The sequence below is a fragment of the Tetrahymena thermophila genome (genome assembly GCF_000189635.1).
Source record: "Tetrahymena thermophila SB210 genomic scaffold scf_8254639, whole genome shotgun sequence".
Lineage (NCBI taxonomy): Eukaryota > Ciliophora > Oligohymenophorea > Hymenostomatida > Tetrahymenidae > Tetrahymena > Tetrahymena thermophila.
The window spans coordinates 17,476-37,517 of NW_002476408.1; the positions used below are offsets into that span (position 1 = coordinate 17,476).

General features: G+C 23.5%; 3 protein-coding genes across 3 annotated transcripts; 2 read left to right on the top strand and 1 right to left on the bottom strand. All coding sequences in view use genetic code 6, as the record gives it.

The window, feature by feature from the left end:
• Nucleotides 1-11: 11 nt before the first annotated feature.
• TTHERM_01251240 (Serine/Threonine kinase domain protein) lies at nucleotides 12-2,097 on the top strand (the record flags this gene model as incomplete). Its single annotated transcript, XM_001016494.2, has 2 exons — nucleotides 12-554; nucleotides 757-2,097. 2 exons carry the CDS (start codon nucleotides 12-14, stop codon nucleotides 2,095-2,097), a joined length of 1,884 nt encoding a protein of 627 aa, XP_001016494.2.
• Nucleotides 2,098-4,919: 2,822 nt separating this feature from the next.
• On the top strand, nucleotides 4,920-13,536 carry TTHERM_01251260 (nucleotidyltransferase domain protein; the record flags this gene model as incomplete). The annotated part of the gene is made up of 12 exons (XM_001016496.2): nucleotides 4,920-5,011; nucleotides 5,157-5,366; nucleotides 5,826-5,975; nucleotides 6,239-6,341; nucleotides 7,185-7,414; nucleotides 7,735-8,079; nucleotides 8,148-8,235; nucleotides 8,424-11,943; nucleotides 12,218-12,432; nucleotides 12,488-12,803; nucleotides 12,914-13,079; nucleotides 13,137-13,536. 12 exons carry the CDS (start codon nucleotides 4,920-4,922, stop codon nucleotides 13,534-13,536), a joined length of 5,835 nt encoding a protein of 1,944 aa, XP_001016496.2.
• A 1,301-nt stretch (nucleotides 13,537-14,837) lies between these two features.
• Nucleotides 14,838-16,775, bottom strand: TTHERM_01251270 (transmembrane protein, putative; the record flags this gene model as incomplete). Its single annotated transcript, XM_001016497.1, has 1 exon — nucleotides 14,838-16,775. The coding sequence occupies one exon, from the start codon at nucleotides 16,773-16,775 to the stop codon at nucleotides 14,838-14,840; it is 1,938 nt and encodes a 645-aa protein (XP_001016497.1).
• Between the last annotated feature and the right edge of the window lie 3,267 nt (nucleotides 16,776-20,042).

The window sequence follows — 20,042 nt, forward strand, 5'->3', positions numbered from 1 at the left end:
TAGCAAATTCAATGGAATAATCTTTTGGTAAATACAAAGTAAAGCAGACGTTGAATAGTGGATCCTTTGGCACAGTTTTTTTAGCAGAAGATGAAAATGGCAAGTTGTTTGCGATTAAAAGACTTCAAGACGACAACAAGTAGCTTTTAGAAACAGAATTAACAGCTTTAAAAAGTATTAAAGGAGAAAATATAGTTGAAATGGTTGAATTTTTCTATGATCAACATACTCAATTACCATTGATAGTTATGGAGTATTGCGATTAGGGAGACCTTCGTGATTACTAATGTACTAAAATGCATTGTATTTTCAATGAAGATGAAGCCCTCTCTATTTTCGCTTAAATATTATAGGGTTTCAAAAGTATTCACGAAAAAGGTTTTATTCATCGTGATTTGAAGGAAAGAAATATTCTGATGAAAAATAATGTTGCAAAAATATCAGATTTTGGATTAGCGAAACAATTAAGCTTTAACTAGTTGACTAAATCTCGTTGTTGGACTCTACCTTATGCAGCTCCTGAGATTTTATAAGGACTGTCATACAACTATAAGGTAAACCTAATAATTTTACATTTTTTAGGCCAGAGCAAAAATTTATTAGCATCTTAATTCATTCATGTGAAGATATTTTATTTTTTCATTTCAAAATCTTAAAAAATACAATTTTGATGAAATATTTTCAAAAAATACTTGGCTATTCATAATTTTTACTAAGTAAATTACCCATTAACTTTTTGTTGCTTAAATAACTTAGGTGGACATATGGTCATTAGGAGTTATTTTATTTAGAATGCTTTTCAATAGTTTTCCATTTGGATGCTATAGTAGCGATGTAGTATAACTTTAAGCTATAAACTAATGCTTCGTTAGTGATGTATTTACAATTAGTAAGACAAAGAGAAAATTTACTTAAGATATTTCAGTAGAGTGCGTTGGTATATTTAGAAAGATTTTTGTTACAGACTGCGATAAGCGTATAGGTTTTAAAGAACTTTATGATGAACCAATTCTTTAGAAGTATTTAAAAAATGAAAAGGATCACAAATCTTTTTACAAAAATGACTTCGATAAGATCATGGTACTTCAAAGCAGATATACCTCTTCAAATCACATTGGAGATTAAGGAAATGACGAAGAAGTTAGATAAAATATGATGATGTCAGTAAACAAATTGCAATAATTTGCTTCGAAGTTAGCATAAAACAAATAGTAACAAGTTGATAAGAAAGAAGAATAATTTAAAATCTACTTAGAATGTTTGAATTAGTATTTCTTTTTAATAGAATCCTTGAATTATTTTGCAGAAGATATCGTCTTCTAACACTCTATTTGTGATGAACTCAATGTAGGACTTTAGTTCTTTATTACTAAAAATATCCTCTACTATATTAGAGGTTTAAGAGATATACTACAGTCGAAAGACAATATCTTTTAAATCAAGAATGTTGACTGGCCTTAGTATGTGAGTTCCAAGACCTACAACAATTTAATTAACAATGTCAAAAATGATGAAAAGAAATGGTTTGCTCTTTTTAAGGACTAGTACGAAAAGATAACCAACTTACCTAATTAAAAGTTCTTCTAAAACATAGCAGCATATATTACTGAAGAAGTAGATAAGTATGAAAATCTAGAAACCTATCACAATAAGTTACCAGATTCAATAAAATTGCCTTTAAGAGCAGTAGTTATGACTTGTTACAAAAATATAAGAACCATAATTGATGATAAAATAGCCAAAAAGTAAAAATTTGTTAAATTTGAAAAAGATATCTACGGCCGCACCTTGGGAAGACTGATTTTTATTGCTGCTTGGAATAGAATTTATAACATATCTCATTCATAGCAAGGTGCCCCACTTCTCCCCAAGATATCAATATTCAAAGGATAGCAATCTAATTCTCCTAAAGATAAGTCTGCTCCTTCAACACCAGCCTTTAAAGATACTAACAAAAACAAAAATGTTCCCTAATAATTTGAATATCTTTATATCTGGTTAAGTGAAGTTCAATTTGAAGAAATTGAGCCAGAAATAAATGGAATTGTTAATAAATATTTCCCATTTGTTTTGGAAAATGACTTTAACTTTTTATGAAAGAAATTAAACTTTTCAAAAGAATAAATTATTTTTATATATGTATTTATTTACACTTTAAATTAATTTAAAAGAGATGTCAAAATAATAATTAATTTTTTTAAATTATAAAATTTATAAAATAAAATAAAGCTTTTTTAATAAATTTTAAAATATTTAATAATTCTTATTTCTTTAATATTAAATTATTTTTAAGTACAGTACTTTTTTTAACAATTATTATTGTCAATTTAGATAATAAAATTGAAATTCTTATTAATGTATTTTTATAGACATTTATTACTTACCTAGTCATTTCAAAATATTTTTAGAATTTATTATTTAAAATATATTTAGCTTATTTTTAAATTTATTAATTTTTAAAAATTTTATGATTTATTTGTGTAAGCAAAGTATTATTTCATTAACAAATATAGAAGTTAAATGATTAAAATATATTTTTTATCAGCTGTTAAAAGCTAATTTTTTTTTGTATCTTTAGAATATTTATTATTTAAAAGTTTACTTTCCTTTTATCTAACAACCTAATTGGAAAAATTAGTTTGTTAAAATAAAATTTTTAAATTAATTTTTTAAATTAATTAAATAAAATTAAAAATTTTACTTTTCATTAATATAAATAATAAAAAATTCTTTTTTACTGAAATTAAATTCATTTTTTATTTTATATCAATTAAATACTTAAGTTTTCTTTTTATTTGATTTCAAATTAATATATATTTATTTATTTATTTTTACAATTTTTTTTAGCTGACTTATTTAAAAAAAGAACTTAAATAAAATTTTTTATTCTAAAAATAAAAATAAATTTTCTTTAAAATCATTTAAAAACCTATTTTTAGAGAATAATATTTAATTTTAATTGTATTAAAATTTATAAAAATTTGCTTGATTGAATATTTAATTTCATAAAATATGTTAGAAAATTTATTTAAATTTTTATTGATTTTTCTAGAAATCAAATTATTTTCTTTTTGTTTAAAATAATTTAATTTTTTAATTTAAATATTTTATTTTAATAATTACTATTTTCAAAAAATGAAATATTTTTTTAATTACTGAAAAGCTTAGGAAGTAAAAACTCATTTAAATTTTAAACATCAAGTTAATTACGATTATTTTTATGAGACAGAAATTCAAATGTTAAATATAACTTATTTAAAACACTTGTTAAAATATAAATATATGTTTTTTTTGAGATTTAAAGAAATCAAACTGATAAATAGCATATAATCAAACGAACATAAAAGAATAAGTCAGCTTTTGATTACATTTGAGACACTTATATTTATGGATTTTAAAGCAAACTTAATTAAAAAAAGTTTTTTTAAAAGAAATAAAAATTTAACATGAAATGTATTTAATTTTAGACTGATTGAAAGGAATAAGAAGATTACTGAAAAGATGTATTTAGATGGCATCAGAATAAATTAAGAAGAAAATAAGTCAAGGATTTAATTGTGTTATTTAAATTTTGTAATAAGAAATGTTTAATTTGAATATGGATAGTAAAGCCAATCTGAAAGATATGACTGATACAATTAAAAATTTGATAGTGCGTCAATAATTGGATTTTGAGTTACGCATTATGTAAGTATAAAAAAATTGCCATAAATAAAATATAATTGACAATATATAATAAATTAATTATCATTATTAGAATGATTAGAAATAAAAAAGATATTTTAATAAATAAAAATATTGAATTGTTTGAGGAGTTCTACATAATAAATTATCTCTATCTTTATGTATTTTCATCAGTAGGTCCTTAAAAAATTCTTTTTAAATCTATGAAATAAAGGTATAATAATTAAATAGTACTACTCAAAGTTGTGGAAATGACATTAAATTTTAATATTACTCTAAATATTCTAAACTACAAGGAAAATTCTAGTAGGTTTTCCATTATAACATTTCTGAACGGCAAGTTAGCTCAAAAATTGTATTTTTGTATATGTTTTGGTGTGTTAAAAAATGGTTTAGGATGTATAGACTCTTATTCTAATTTACCAATCAAAATTCCTATTATTGATTCTAATTTTGGTAAGGCTAATTAGCCCATCAAATATTTAATGACAATAACTAAGTAAAACGCGTTTTTGATGTATATTTATAGATATATCTTTCTCAAATTAATATTTGTTGCATTTAAATAAAAATTGAATTTATTAATTGTTGATTTCTAAAATGAGAATAGCTTTTAATAAATAAATAAATTTATTTATTTGCTATTTTTTTTTTGGTTGATTTATTAATTAATTAATTTATTTATTTATTGTCTTATTGTTTTCTCTTGGTTCTTGATTGGTTTTCATGTATTTTGATTAATTTATTGATCTTTTTATTCATTCAAATCTTTATAAGTAATCTTATATTATAAGTATTAACAAGATAAATATTATTAATATTACTTTCACCGAACGAAAAATGAATGAATAAATAAATAAATAAATGAACGATTGATTGATTGATTGATTGAACGAACGAACTGAGTTTTCTTTTTTTTGTTTTATTGTGTTTTTTTTGATGGGAATTAAAAATGAATAGAATTTACTTGCCAACTTAGCTTATGTATTTACTTGGAAATTAACAAGCAAATCGCATTGAAGTTTGCTTGTTATCTTTAAAAGTTAAAAGAAACAAACAAAAGATAAAAATATACAAACAAATTAAGAAAGAAAAAAAAAACAATTAAAGCAATAAGTAATCTGGCATTCAAAATTTGATAACAAAGAGAGAGCAAAGCTTATAAATAAAACTAGGAAAAGCAAAAATATTTTATAAAAAAATCATTCTAAAAGGGTAGCAATAAGAAAGATAGTATGTATTATCCTGACTATCCCTACTATTAGAATTACTACTAGCTCTATAGTTATTTGCCTAAATATGGCTATAACACTGCATTCTCGCATTAGTAAATTTAACACTTAAAAAGCAAAATGCTCCTCTATCTGTTGTATTTTCTTACATCAGAGCAAGCAGAGGACGAAAGAACTTTCATTTTAGAAAAATAATACCTTAGTAATTTAGCTTATTTTGAATATTTATAAATTATTTAGGGCTGCTTCATCGCCTTAATGTCAAGTCGGTCTTGGAAAATAACAATAGCGCAAGTAGAAAGAAACTGCTGCACTGCAAGGCGGTAGCAGCAGTCAGGGTTAGCTTTAAAGCTCGTCAGGATCTTCAAGCGTTTACTCATAAAATTAATTGGGATTAGATAGATAAGAAAATAAAGAATCAGATTAGTAAAAGCAATTGATAGTACAGTGGTATGTTTATTAATTTATTTGTTAATTTACAAGCAGATTTTTAATTGATTTGCTATTTTGTTTGTTTGTTTGTTTGATTGCTTGATTGATTGATTGAATGATAACTTGAAAGATAGAGATATACAATTTGATAGATTGTTAAAAAGTAGTAATTAAATAAATAAGTAGGAAATATATATTGCGAAACTTCAAAAAGATATAAATAAGAATATATTTCTTTAAATATAATATAGATCTTTCCATATATATTTATATCTTTATAAATTTTAAATAAAGATACGCTTTTTTGCTTATATATAATTTAATCTATCACTTTTTTTCATGATTTTTCTAAAAATTTCTCTTTAACTTATCTATCTATCTATTTATCAAATCAATCTCTTACTTCTATTCTAAAATTTATTTGCTTACCAATTTAATTAGATCGTTTTTTTAAAATAATTTACATTAAATCAATAGGTTAAAGTCCATGAACATAGACTAAAGATTTGAAGTATTTATGATCAAAGATAAATGGTTTGCTCAAACAATTACAAAAATGTATTGGAAGTAAAAGACAGGAGAATTTTCAGCTTTTGCACTGTATTCTGAGGAAGAAAAAAAAGACAGGTAGCAAAAATTAATTAATTTCATTGAACTTTATTCGATTAATTTTAATTAATTAATTAACATCACTAAACACAAAACAAACATACGTACATTCATACCGAGATTTGTTAATAGCAAAATATATAATTACTTTAAATTATAATTTATGGTAAGTAATATTCTACGTGGATCTCTAAGTTATTTATAAACTGCTTCAAATTATATTTCATTAATAAATTGACTCACTATCTCTAAGCAATTCTTTTCTTTAAAAACTAAAACAGTAGAAATACCAACAAAATAGTAGAACTAGATTCTTAATTTTATTGCAGAAAATGTATTGACCATGATTCAGGTTCTAATGCACCAAGAAGAGAAGCCGAATAGGTAAAAATCTCTTCAATTCAGTATTTCTTAATTAATCTACTAAATGACTGAGTTAATATGCATCTCTGCAATTTCTTAAAAAAAACAAACAAACAAATAAACAAAGCTAGGTATCAAGATTATTAAATATATTCGAAATATGACGAAGTATTAAAATCAACTCTAAATATATGCAAATAAAAATAAACAATCACAAATGTAAAAACTGCCTGTCTATCTTATTCACTTATCAACTAAAAAATTATCTATCAAGCTGTCTCCTTTCCAACTTCCCTATCAACCAAAAAATCAAACAAGCTATTTATCTATAACTCTTAAATTTAATGATCTAAACCTCTATGGATTGATTAAGACTATATCCCCGTCTGTATTGATTGATTGATTGATTGATAGAGATAGAAAAAAATTTATTTAAATAAAAGTGAATTAAATGCTTTAAAATATTGCTGAAGAGATTTTATTTTTTTGATATAAAATGAGGGATAAGTTTTGATAGAAAAAATTAGTGATATCATTTAGTGAGAAAGCAAACATTAAGTAAGAAAGAAATATTGGTTTAAATATTGATGAGGCGATTTATGAGATTTGCAAAGAAATTTTACTTTAATTGTTAATAATCTTCGATACCTTTAATTAAAAAAGATGACTCTTGTTTTCTTACAGTGAACAAGCAACTCATCTTCTAAATAATTAATATACAAACATTATTCATTCATGTTTTTAATAATAATTTTTGGGACTTAAATGCATCATGATTGATTTGAATATATTTATTCTTTATTTGATTGTTAGTTTACTCTTATTAGATCGGAGAAAATTTATCGTTTAAATTTATAAAACTAGGAAATTGTCAAGGTGCTAAGAATTATTGACGATAAAGAAATATACGACTCTCTCGTTTTTGATAAGGGATTTTTGGATAATATTGACCATTTGATAGATGTATTCGATATAGTTTCAGACAATAATATTTTTTAGACTAACCCCAACCAATACAGCTGGTTTCATCAAAATACATTTTAGACTATTGCTTGCTGGATTGTCAGTTAATTTGAGAGGATGGTTCAATTCAAGTAATTTTAATTTATCAAATTTTATTCTGCTTCATCACCGTATTTGCTAGAGCTTTATGTCAGCCAGTCTATCTGAATAGTTAAAACTTCTTTCAATTTTTATTGTGGGAGAGTTAATATTCAAATAGAAAATAGACTAACAAAAAAAACAAGTCTTTGTCTTTTCTAATTAAAATTTCTAGAAATATCTAAAGAAATTTCTTGTTTATTGATTAATGCAGCAGCAAATTTTAAACCAATCAAGCAAACCAACTAATACGCAGATAGATTATATAGAGTAAAATCGACCATCTTGAAAAAATATTTTTCTAATAAAATAGATTCTATGAAGATAAACAGAGATATCATTAGAAATTAGGAAGATAGCCTTAGGGTTTGATCAGCTCTTCTTATTCTAACAACGCAAACAATCAAAGCAATAACTAAAGCAAAGAAAGCAACAGATCAGATGATAAATTTAATGATATTAATGCAGTAAAATTAAATGGTAGAAATTCTTCTACTGCTGAATCTTCTGGTTCAGATGCAGTAACTAACGGAAATTGTTCTTTATCTAAACAAGACTCAAACTCATACTCTTAAAACACAAATAATAGCAGCAATAATAACAATAATAATAGTAATCATACTAACATGACAAATTAGGGATACAACTCTTTCTCTTTGTAAATATTTATACAAAGAAATTGAAAATTTTTAGGTTAATTTAACATAATTATTTTTGTAATTAAAGAGATAGTCATTCAAGCCAAGAAAATTTGAGCCATTATTTAAGCCTTCTTTAATATTGGCGCAGTATGAATTCATCAAAAAAAAGAAAGGTAATTAAAGGGAAAATTAAATTTTATTTGTGGCAAATTTTAATCAGTTTAATTTAAATATGAATAGCATGTTTAAATATATATTGATTGCAAAAGGCCTTAAAGAAATCAATTTAAAGAAATATTTATAGATATTTTGTTTGACGAAAGTATTTTGCGAAGTATTTATTGCTTTTTTTTATCAATAGATTTTAAATAAGGGATCAGAAATACATAAAACGCTCATTAGTTAAAGCCAAATTGAAGGATTAGATAAAAACGATAAGCAATTAGAGTGGTACAAAAAAACAAAGGACTAATTTTATCAAAAACAAAAACTCCCAAATGATGAAGAAATTCAATAAAACTTGTTGTAATTTCTTGATGACCAAAAGGCTGAAAAGTTCATTGATTAGTTGTGTTTCACTAGCTTAGACGACACTACTAATGTAATTACTATAATTTTAAAGAAATTGCATGAAAAACTGAACGATATGTACTCTGATCAAATTGCTTAGTATTTGATCCATAATGATGAGTTAGAAAAAAGTGTGAAAAAGAAAAAAAATAATACTTAAAATTAAGGCAGTTAAAATGGCGCAAAGAAAAAGAAAAAAAGCGTTAAAGCTAAATCTAAAGGTAATTCTGGTGGAAATAATGGGACTAATTCTAGCAGTTAGCCTCCTATTAAAGAAACCACTTTTGCAGAAGAAGTAAGTTTGATGCATTAGCAAGAAATCCTTCAAGATTAACAAGATAAATTAATTTAATAATAATAGTAGTAGTAATAATTGTAATAAACTTAAAATGAATAATAGTAGAAATAGGTAAAATAAACTGAAAAAATTGATAGCAAAAATTAAGCTGAAAGCTAAAAGCAAGATAATTAAAATGAAAATGAAGAAAAATCTTCTTCATTGGAGAATTCCAAAAAATGCGATAGCTAGCAAGGTAGTACTAAATTAGGATAATAGCAAATTAGCAAAAAAAAAGTAGCTGTTTCAAGCATGCCTTTAGTCTTGAAGATGCAACAATAATAAAAGAAAAATGAGTACTTAGAAGTTTGCTGCTAATAAAATAAATGCGAAATGATAGACATGACTAAATAGATAGCTTAGAGACTTATTTCTAGCTGCATTTAAATTGTTGATACATTTTCATAAAGAAGCGAAAATATGGATTCAAATTAAGAACTTCTGCTCTTAAATAAGGAATATGAAACAGATAATTAGTCATCAGGAAATACTAACAACACCAATTTAATTGTAAATGCAAGCATAAATGGTAATGCAGGCTCAACTGCAGGTTCTAAAAAGAAAAAGAAATCTAAGAACTAAAATATATCTTAATAGAACAATAATACTACTAGCATAACTTCAAGCTAGAACTTAAAACAAAAATCATCTAAGAGCAAATAAGATATTTTGGCAGAAAAAGATGAAGGCAAGATTTACTAAGAAAATGAAGATAAATAGTTAAAGAATAATGCTGATGGAGAAGATACAGAAGAACTTCCTCACCAGAATTACTCTGACTCAGATTAAGATGGAGCCAAAAAGGGAAGTGAAATCCATTCTGATAACACAACTATTGACTGCCAATATAGAATGTGCAGTGCAATAACTATTTCCTCAAGCTCCAAGAGAAAACAAAGTGATTCTCATCAAAGCAATTCTTCATCTCGACACACAACTAAAAATATAAATCATTTCTCAGACGAAGATGACTTCAAGCACTTTAACGATTAAATTAACTAAGTTAACAATAAGAAAACCAACTCATAAAACAACAGCAATGCCAAATAATAAAGCAAACAGAACTAAAATGATAAAAAGAATCAAAATATGTAATAAAGTAATTAATAAAATAAAAATCTTAGGCAAGGCAATCATAAATTGTAAGACAGAAAGTAACAGTAAAACTAACAAGATTCTGTACTGGAAAAAGATGCTTATTCTCTCACTATTAACCAAAATAACAATGTTATATGCAATAGTAGCATGGAAAGAGAAAGCATAGTAAGCAGTAGGAGTAGCTCTTAAATTTAAGTTTCTAGTTAAATGTCTCTTAATCATTAGAACTCAATGAATCATAACAACAATAGTTAATATACTACAACCGCTCAAGATGATTCTGACTTCATTCAAGTAAGTAGCAGAAAGAAAAATAATAAAAATCAGCAATAAGGATAAATTAATAATAGCAGTAATAATAACAACAATAGAAAAAATTAGAATAACTCTAGTGTATCAAATTCAAACAACAGCAATATTAATAATAATTACAATAGTGTATCTAATTCTAACAGATAAAATGGAAGAAAAAATAATAACAACAATACTAGCAATAATAATAATAATACAAATAGCAATAATAAAAACCAAAATAGAAGAAATAATAGAAATGATAAGCAAATTCAAGGGGATGGTAGATAAAATAATCATTAGCTTAGAAACAACAGAAGCAATGACGATTAATAAGTCTAGTTAACAAAAGAAAACAGCATAGTTTCTGAATAAAGCCAGCAATAAATAAATGAAGAAGAATTAAGTAACTCGACTAGCACCCAAAGTAGATTTACTTAGAAGTCAAATAACTAATAAAAAGAGGAAGCTATTGTTTCTTCTGACCTTACAACAAATAACACTAATAAATAAACTAATTAGCACTCCAAACATATATAACAACATAAAAAACCATTAAAAATATTATAAAAGTAAATTGCAATAAATACAATAGATATTCTCACATCAAAAGAAGAAGAAAGTCCAGAACTCAAATATATTCAGCTTTAATAGCAGCAAAATTCATCATAAATATCACCAAGCTTAAACTTGCAATCTCAAACAAGCAAGGATATCTCTTAATCAATTAAATAAACTGAATTTGACAGCCAATAATAAGAAAATTAATAATCTATATAATAATCTAATATAAATACTAAAATTACTTCTACTCTAGTCTCTAATTCTGCCATAACTAATGCAAACAATTCTTATAATAATGCAAACTCTCAAGAAAACTCAATTCAAAATTCTAACTTTTGTTAGTAATAATCAAGCAAACATCCCAAATTAACTCCTATTAAAAAGTAAAAGCTTCAATAAAAATCTCCTCTAACTTTGAATTCTGATAAATTCTAAGTGAGGGAAGAATATGTTTAAAAGAGCTAGTTAATTTAACAATAATAACAACAACAATAATAAAAATAATAAAATAGTCAAACATAGTAACAACCTAAAGAAAGTAATTAACCAGATTCCACTAATTAAATGTCTCCAACATAAACACAAACTTCACCTACAATTAGTTAAAATCAAGCCTAAGCTTAAGGACAAAATAGCAGCACCTTATAAAACCAAGCTTCTTAACCTACTTTAAAAAAGAAATAAATGAGCAATAGAAAAAAAAGTAGCTAAAATAATAACGGATAAAGCAATACACAAGAGAGTTATGTCGTAGCTAATCCCTAATAAAGAAAAAATAAAAACGGAGCATTTTAAAATCAGTGGAAAGACTCCAACGACCCTAACAATCCTCCTGTTGTCCATCAAACTCTTAATAATAAAGCCAAAGCTAAAATCGCCAAGAGACTTTTCAGAAGAAAAATTAACAACGATATTCTAAGCTTTACTGAAATGATAAATTTAGAGTCTTATAGACATTAGCCAAGTAGATTTTTAATTTTCTACAGAATATAGCATTTGCTAAAGAAGTAGTTTGAAAAAGGTAAATTTTTCATTAATTTATTGTTTTTAACTTATATTTTTAATTATTTTATTCAATTAAATAAATCAATTTTAGTCAAAAATAAATTTATTTGATTTGCATCACTTTTAAATATTTATTTTTTAAGTGAAAATGTAATTATTCATTGAATCAAAATACACTAAAACTTTAAAATTATTAATAAGCAAAGTGGACTTTCAAATAAATTTCATTTTATACTTTTTGAAAGAAACTAATTTTATGAATTAAAAAATTAAATTTTAAAATAAAATAGTTGAAAGCTAAGTTGATTTAAGAATATTTGGTTCTTGTGCAACTGGTTTATCTCTTCCTACTAGTGACATAGATCTTGGAATTACTGGTTTTGAATGCCACCCTAGAAGTGATTTGATATACATTCTTAACTAATTAGCTAATATACTTGAATAATTTAAATGGGTAAAATCTATCGAAAGAATCTTCACAGCCAGCATTCCAATTATTAAGATGGTAAATTCCTTTATTTAATTTGGCACACATTAAATTGATTTAATTTGTATGATAGGAAGTAGATCCTTTTGTTGACTTCAAAGAGTGCATAAACTAAGATGAATTATTATTGTTTTTCGATCCAATAGAAATTTAAAATTTAAATCTTTTGGTCACTGAAGAAAACTAAAGTTTAAAGGGCATTAACTTAAAGGTAGATATTACTGTTGAATGCTAAATGCAAAGTCCTAACACTGAAATCCTCAATCACATGGGCTTCCTTTCCACAGATTTTGTAGTTAGATGGATGAGTTATTATGTTCGCCTACAACCAATGACTATAGTAATGAAATGTTTCCTTCACGCAAGAAACTTAAATACAAACTTTAAAGGTAATAAATAAAATAAAAAAATATGATTTTGATTCATTTAAAATAAAAATTAATTTAGTTAAATTATCTAAAAACAAAAATTAATATTTTTTTATTAAAATACATAAAAGGTGGTATTAGCTCGTACTGTCTCTTGATTATGATTATTGCATTCTTCAGAGATAATTAGAATATTTCTTAAAGCGATGACTATTCTAAAATTTTAACTAATTTCCTTAAATACTATGGAACTACTTTTAATCCTGAAACTACAGGCATTTCTCTTGTGAATGGAAAGTAAAAAATTTTTTATTTCTTATAAAATATTAATATTAATTTAAATTTTCGAAAAAGTCCATTCTTCCCTTGCGTTAGAAATCCATCTTAATCTAAGCTATAAGTAGTAGATCCACTCACAAGCAAGATAATGACTTAAAACACTTACTTAATTGATGAAATTTTAAAGGAATTCTAAATTTTCTTTAACAAATTAAATGATTTTAGTAAAAAAGTTGAAAAATAATTAGACAAAATGACCTACGAATAAATTGAGAGATTAGATCATATGGATTGTGATTAGTAAAAAGATGAATTAAACAGAATTTTCGAAAAAAATACCATTCAAAGCATAATCTATGAAATAGACAACAACAAAACAGAACTTTATGAAAAAATATTCAAACAAGAATAACAAGAACATAATAAAAATATTTAATGCATGACAATTTGTGATAAAAAAAAGTCTAATGTTTGACAAAAGAGTTTATTAATGAATGAATGAATGAATAAATAAAAGAATAATGAATGAATGAATTAGAGTTACAAATAATTATCAATACAATTTATTTTAATAATTAGATTTAATTAACTATATATAAATAATTTCTAGTATATATATATATTATATATTTATTATCATACTTTTATTAAAGATATATAAATTATTTATTTCGTTTCATTAAATTATTCATTCTAATTCTTAAAAACATCTTTTTATTTATGTTTAATCTCCAATAAAGATAAACATAAAAGTATCTTGATTTTTTATCAAATTTTCATGAATATTGTATTTATTAAGATAACTTATTTAATAAATCTATTTCTATATTTTTGTTTCAAATAAACATGTAATTTATGTAAAATTTTTTTATTTATTTATTGATAATCTTTTTAATAATAATTTATTATTTTAAAATTTTAAATTCAAATATTAGAAATTTTAGATAATCATTAGATAGAATTAATTAAATTTCTATTTCTAAAATTGCTGACAAAATTATTGCTATTCTCTGATAATTTTTTCGAGTAGGAAATAAATGTTAAGTAGAATTATTATTATTATTTTTAAAATTTAAAGAATATTTAAAATAATAAAAAGGTATCTATGGAAATATGTTTCGAACCTGAACAAACAAACAAACAAACAAACAAACAAAAAAATAAAAAATTGTTTTAAGACTCTTACCCCTTACCTCGCAACCCATTCGTTTTCCTTAACGAGGTTTTATGGTATTAGTAATGAATTTTTTTTCTAAATCTTAATTATTTTTTTTATATTTGATTTTAGTCCAAACATTTTTTTTAAATTATAAATTGAAAATTATGGTTTAAAACTAAGAATAAATTTTGACATCGGTCTATTCCTAATACTCGCTATTAAATTAATTATGAATAAATTTCTATCTTTCTAATAAATTTATGGATTTTTAAAAAGTATTCTATTAAAGTAATAAGAAAAGCAATTTTGCAATGTATTTATCCTATATCTGCAGGATCAAACACAGTAGAGTAAATATTTTTATTTTATTAAACTAAGAATTAAATATCAATTTATGTATTATAGTTGTTATAATAAATATTCAAAAGAAATGAACAAATTAATGATTTGATTTTCATTGTTATTTGAATTATAAAGAAATAAATAAAACTAATTTAAAGATCAATAAAAAAGCAAACAAACAAAAAAACAAATAAGCATATATAAAATGAAATTAATAAGTAAAAATTTTCAATAAAGATTATTAATAAATAAATGAATTTTTATTTATTTTATACTCAATCATCAAATGCACTTCTAGCTCTACGGTTGTTGGGTTCATGCTCATGCTTATTTTTATTTACAGATAATTGGCTTAAATTTAGATTTTCTGATTGCTTTTCGTTATTTTCAGCATCTTCAATTTAATTTGCGCCAACAACAGGTTGGAGATCTTCTACTTATACATTTACAGTTTGACCATTTTCTTATATTTAATTTTCATTATTAAAAGGTTGGTTAGTTTCAAGCTAGATGTTTCCAGTTTGACCCTTTTCGAGATCAAGATGATTTGTTTAAACTCCTTCATTTCCATTTATAGTTCCTTTAATTTAATCTTATTCACCTTTTGCATGTTCTAATTTAGGTTCCTCTTTTTTATCAATAGGGTCTTTGCTGAATTCCTCTAATAGATCTGCATAGATTTCTTTGTATTAGTTGTAAAGCTTGCACGTTTATCTTATATTGTATTTATAGAAGACTAAACTAGGTGAATTAAAAAATATTCTTGATTACTATTGTAACTACTAGAAAATGCCATGATTTTTAACGTTTTACTCATTAAATTCATAATTGTAGGCCATTTGGAGTAATTTAGGTTTAGTCTATCTAAAGTAATCAATTATAAGCAAGCAAAAAAGCTGTAATCTGTAGTCAGTACCCCTCCTGTTTACTATTAAGAAACCGATTGACAATAAGATAGTAAGGACATAGTAAATTATCATAGCTGGGTGGCAGTAGACGAGTAATAGAGCAAAAGAAATAATAATCATTACACAGAAGAATACTAAAACAGCTACTATGCATAGAATAGGGAATATGATTATCCATCTTGCATCATCATCTTTATGTTCTACTGTTTAGGATCCATCACTGTAGGTTGTTGTTTCTTTGTAATAAGTGACCTTTTATTTTAAGATTTCCACACCGCAAGCTAGAAATATTATTATTACAATAGCAGGGAGAGTTACGAGTATAAGAAATGGATATGCCATTAACTTATCAAAGGATTTAGCTTTGCATGCTTCGATCATAATAGTTAGGCATATAAAGTTAAAGAGAGAAAAGACAACTCCTGCTGCATAAATTGGAGCAGCACCGAATATATAGATCCCATATCTCAAATTTGCACAATCTTCATATACAACAGCCGTCAGAGGAGAAAGAGAAATGACAAAAGTATAATCAAAAAATAGATTAATGTAATCCACATAAGACACATCAAATTTTTGTGTATTAATAATATACTTTTACTTAAAAATTGACTTAAAGTATTTAGTAGACATGTAGATGTAAAATATTTTATATGCTATTATTAATGCTGCACAAATAACGACCCAGGTATCTGCGTAGTTAATAACTTTTAAAACATCAGGATCCTGAGCTGGCGTGCATTCAAAATTAGACTTAGAAACTGGAGAAGAGGTTGCTCTAAAGTAATTTTTGTTGCCTATTTTTTGAAGCTCATATTTAGGTCTTAAAAGGTAAAATATCAGACTTACTATTATGTATAAGAGAAACATAAATTGCATAAAAACCTTCAAACCCATGAAAAATAAGTAGGTTTTAGAAGTTTAAAAACTTGAATGAAGAAGTTAACATTTAATTAGAAGTTCTATATCTTCTTTTTCTTCCTTTTCTTCTTATTGTTTTCTCTTCTGTTCATTTAAGTCTATCAAATTACTTTACATATGGATTAATTATATGTTGTTTGGGTCAGTAGGTAAGGAAATTTGATTCATCAACATAGGTTAGTTAGAAGGGACTGAAACAAGAGAGGGCTAAGCATAAACGTATTGCATATTAGGAGGAGGAGGTTACTAAGGGTTGTAAACAACTTGATGAATTACTGTTTACTGCATTGCCTAGGGATATTACTAGGGATATTACTAAGTATATTACTGAGTGTATGGCTGAGTAGTATATGGAGGAGGAGGTGCTTAGTATGTTCCTTGCATTTCTTATTATTTTGATAAATTTTGCAATATGAAATAAGATATTTTTTTCAAATTATAAATTATTTCTAAAAAAAGATAATAGTAAACTTTTCTTTAAAGACTATAAGAATTGTTTATAAAAATCTATTAATTTGAATACCAATTTACCTATTAATTAACAGATGTTTTAGTTTCGTAAAAAATATTTTCAATTTATTTTCACTTTTTTCTTTTAAATATTAAAATGAAAATGATATTTTAATTATATAGCATATAAAAACTGAGAGCTAAATCAATTTAATTCTTAAAATATATTTTTTTGGACATATTTAATATATAAATAAAGACTTTCTAATCAACATATTTGAATACTAAAAAATTAAGAGACCAAAAAAGATTATACTATTGATGAAACAATTATAATATGTGATGTAATATATATTCAATTACATATAAATAATTTAATCAAAATTTAGAATTAAATTTGTGGTAATTATAATAAGCAATCAAAATTATAAAAATTTTAAAAATTTAGAATTAATCGTTTTTCCTTTCCCCTTTTTTTTCATAATAATTTGCTTATTTACCCAACTAAAATCAAAAAATATTGACTGAGTTAGTAAATACTTTTTTGCAAAACTTACAGATTATAATTAGATTTGATTAATTAATAAATAAATTTAATAAGAAAAAACAAATTGGTTTTTATTGATTAATTTTCATGTGGGATTAATAAGCAAATCTAGCTAGATTTTATTTTCAAATTACTATTATTATTTCAATCAAAAAGGAAAAAAATTATTAATCTTATTTTTCTTAAGTTTTCAATGATGAAATTGAAAAATAGATAGGAGTTCTTATTTAAGATTTATTTTTCATTTTGATTCAAAAGAATATTAATTTTATCATTCTTAATAAAAAAAATGTTAGAAAATAAATGTATAATATACATAACTATTTTCAAAGAATAACTTTATAGATATCATTTATCCACTTATCATATATCTAAATAATTAATTCCTTTTTGATTGCTCTAATAATCTACTTTTAATAAATAATAATTAGAAGTTAAGTATATTTTGAAATTAAATTGTCTACAAATTTGAAAATTAAAAATTAAAAGAGCAAAATTTAATATTAAGTAAAAGAATTATACTATTGATTAAATAATGATATAATGTATATTCAATTGTATACAAATAATTAAAACAAAATTTAGAATTAAATTTGTGGTAATTATAATAAGCAATCAAACATATATTAATTTTCTAAATTTAGAATGAATATCCATTTTCCTTTCCCCTTTTTCTTCATGATAATTTGCTTTTTTACCTAATTGAAATCAAAAAAATTGACTCATTTATCAAATACTAAATTAATTTCTATTAGCTAGGTAATTATTTTAATAACAAAGTAGTGAGCAAAGTACTCTTTTTATATAAGCAATATTTTACAAATACAAAATTATTGCTCTATTTAATAAAACAATTTATTTAAAGAAATTTTAAATAATTTATTTGTACTATTTTTTTATAGCATAAATTTCTTTTGCTATTTTTATAGCAGTAGCATTAAAATATTATTATGACAATTTTGTAAAAAGTTAGCGAATAAACATGAATTATTTTGTTAAATAATATAGTTTAGAAATTTTTAAAACAATAAATTTTAAAAAAGATAGCGAATATCTTTTTCTAAAGCTTTGTGGTAACAAAATATCAAAAATTTTGGTATTTCTACCTTTAATTAATATGTAAGTATTTTCCTTTTATACCAAAATTAATGTATGCTTGTAAGTCGTATTTTTTAGCTAATCATCTCAATTAAATTATCTGATTATTATTCAGCAAATAATTGTATTTCTTTAAAATAAAATTATAACATATGTTAATGATATTGAATGATTTTAGAGATATATGAATTTTTATGATTTAATAGTTTAAATAAATTTAAAAAGATTTTATTAATATTATTCCTTTTAAAATTATTCTTAATCAATTATTATTCAAATACTCACATTAATAGAAGTCTTTTTTTAGTTAAATATTTTCTTCACTGAATTGAAGAGATTTAATTAAAAAATTCCTTTAAAAAACAAATTAATTGTATATATTATTTTGAGTATCTTTTTTAATGATAAAAACATTTATTGATTTCTTAAATACAAAATCATCTATAAAAAGTTTTCTCTTTTGATCTCATTTTGAAATTGTGTTTAAACTAAACTTTTAGCTACAAATTCATGATTTATTCAGCCTTTTGTATCCATTTCAAAATTTCTTTTATTGAAAATGATTTAAAAAGATATTTTTAAATGATAAAAATATCACATTTTTAATTTACTATAAAATATTTATCCTTCAACTTTCTAGTTAGTTATTCAAATAGAACAATGATATTTTTTAAGCTTAAATTTGTGTATTTCTTATTTTGGTAACGATTTAAAAATTTTATATAAATATGTTAATATTCTGAGCCATTTTTATTTATTTTAATAAATATTGATTTAATGAATATCATTAAGCCTTAAATAAATTATTCATAATTGTGCTTAACTTAATAAATTAATTAAACATTTTTTTAAATGATATTTTATATCTTATAAAGTAAATATTTTAGATAAAATCTATTCACTTTTTAATATGCTTTGTTTACTTAGCAAAAGCTTATGACATAGAGAAAGTAGCTTCAGAAGCTGATATTAATATGACACTAATCCATAGATGCGTTAATAAATGTGATATAAAAAAAACCACATACAGGTAGAAAATTGACCATGATAACTAACTTATTCTCAGAGTAGATAGATATCAATCAATAAAAAATAATGTTTTAAAGTTTCTACAAAAAATTTAGTGTTTTAAAAAACAAATTTTCAACCAATTAATAATTAATTTAAAAAACTTTGAGTTTGATGTAATAAATTTTTTATAAATGATAGATTCTAAATTTGATACATTACAAAGGAAGGATATTTTAGCATAAATACATAAGACATTGACAAAAAATTGAAAACTCGCATCGAAAAGATGTGTGAATATATTGATTCTGACTAAATATCTAAGAAGCACGATTAAATTAGCCTTGCATATGATGACACTGGATTAATACTTAAAATTAGAGACAAATAACTTAGAGTAGGCATTTTATTGTATTTTCTAATTACTTATGAGCTCTTCTAAAATCTACTCTGATTTATTTGGCCAAAAATAATTTAAATAAATAAATTTACTCTATCAATTCTTATATACAGTTAAGTGATTATTTATTAAGGCCAAAATTAACAAG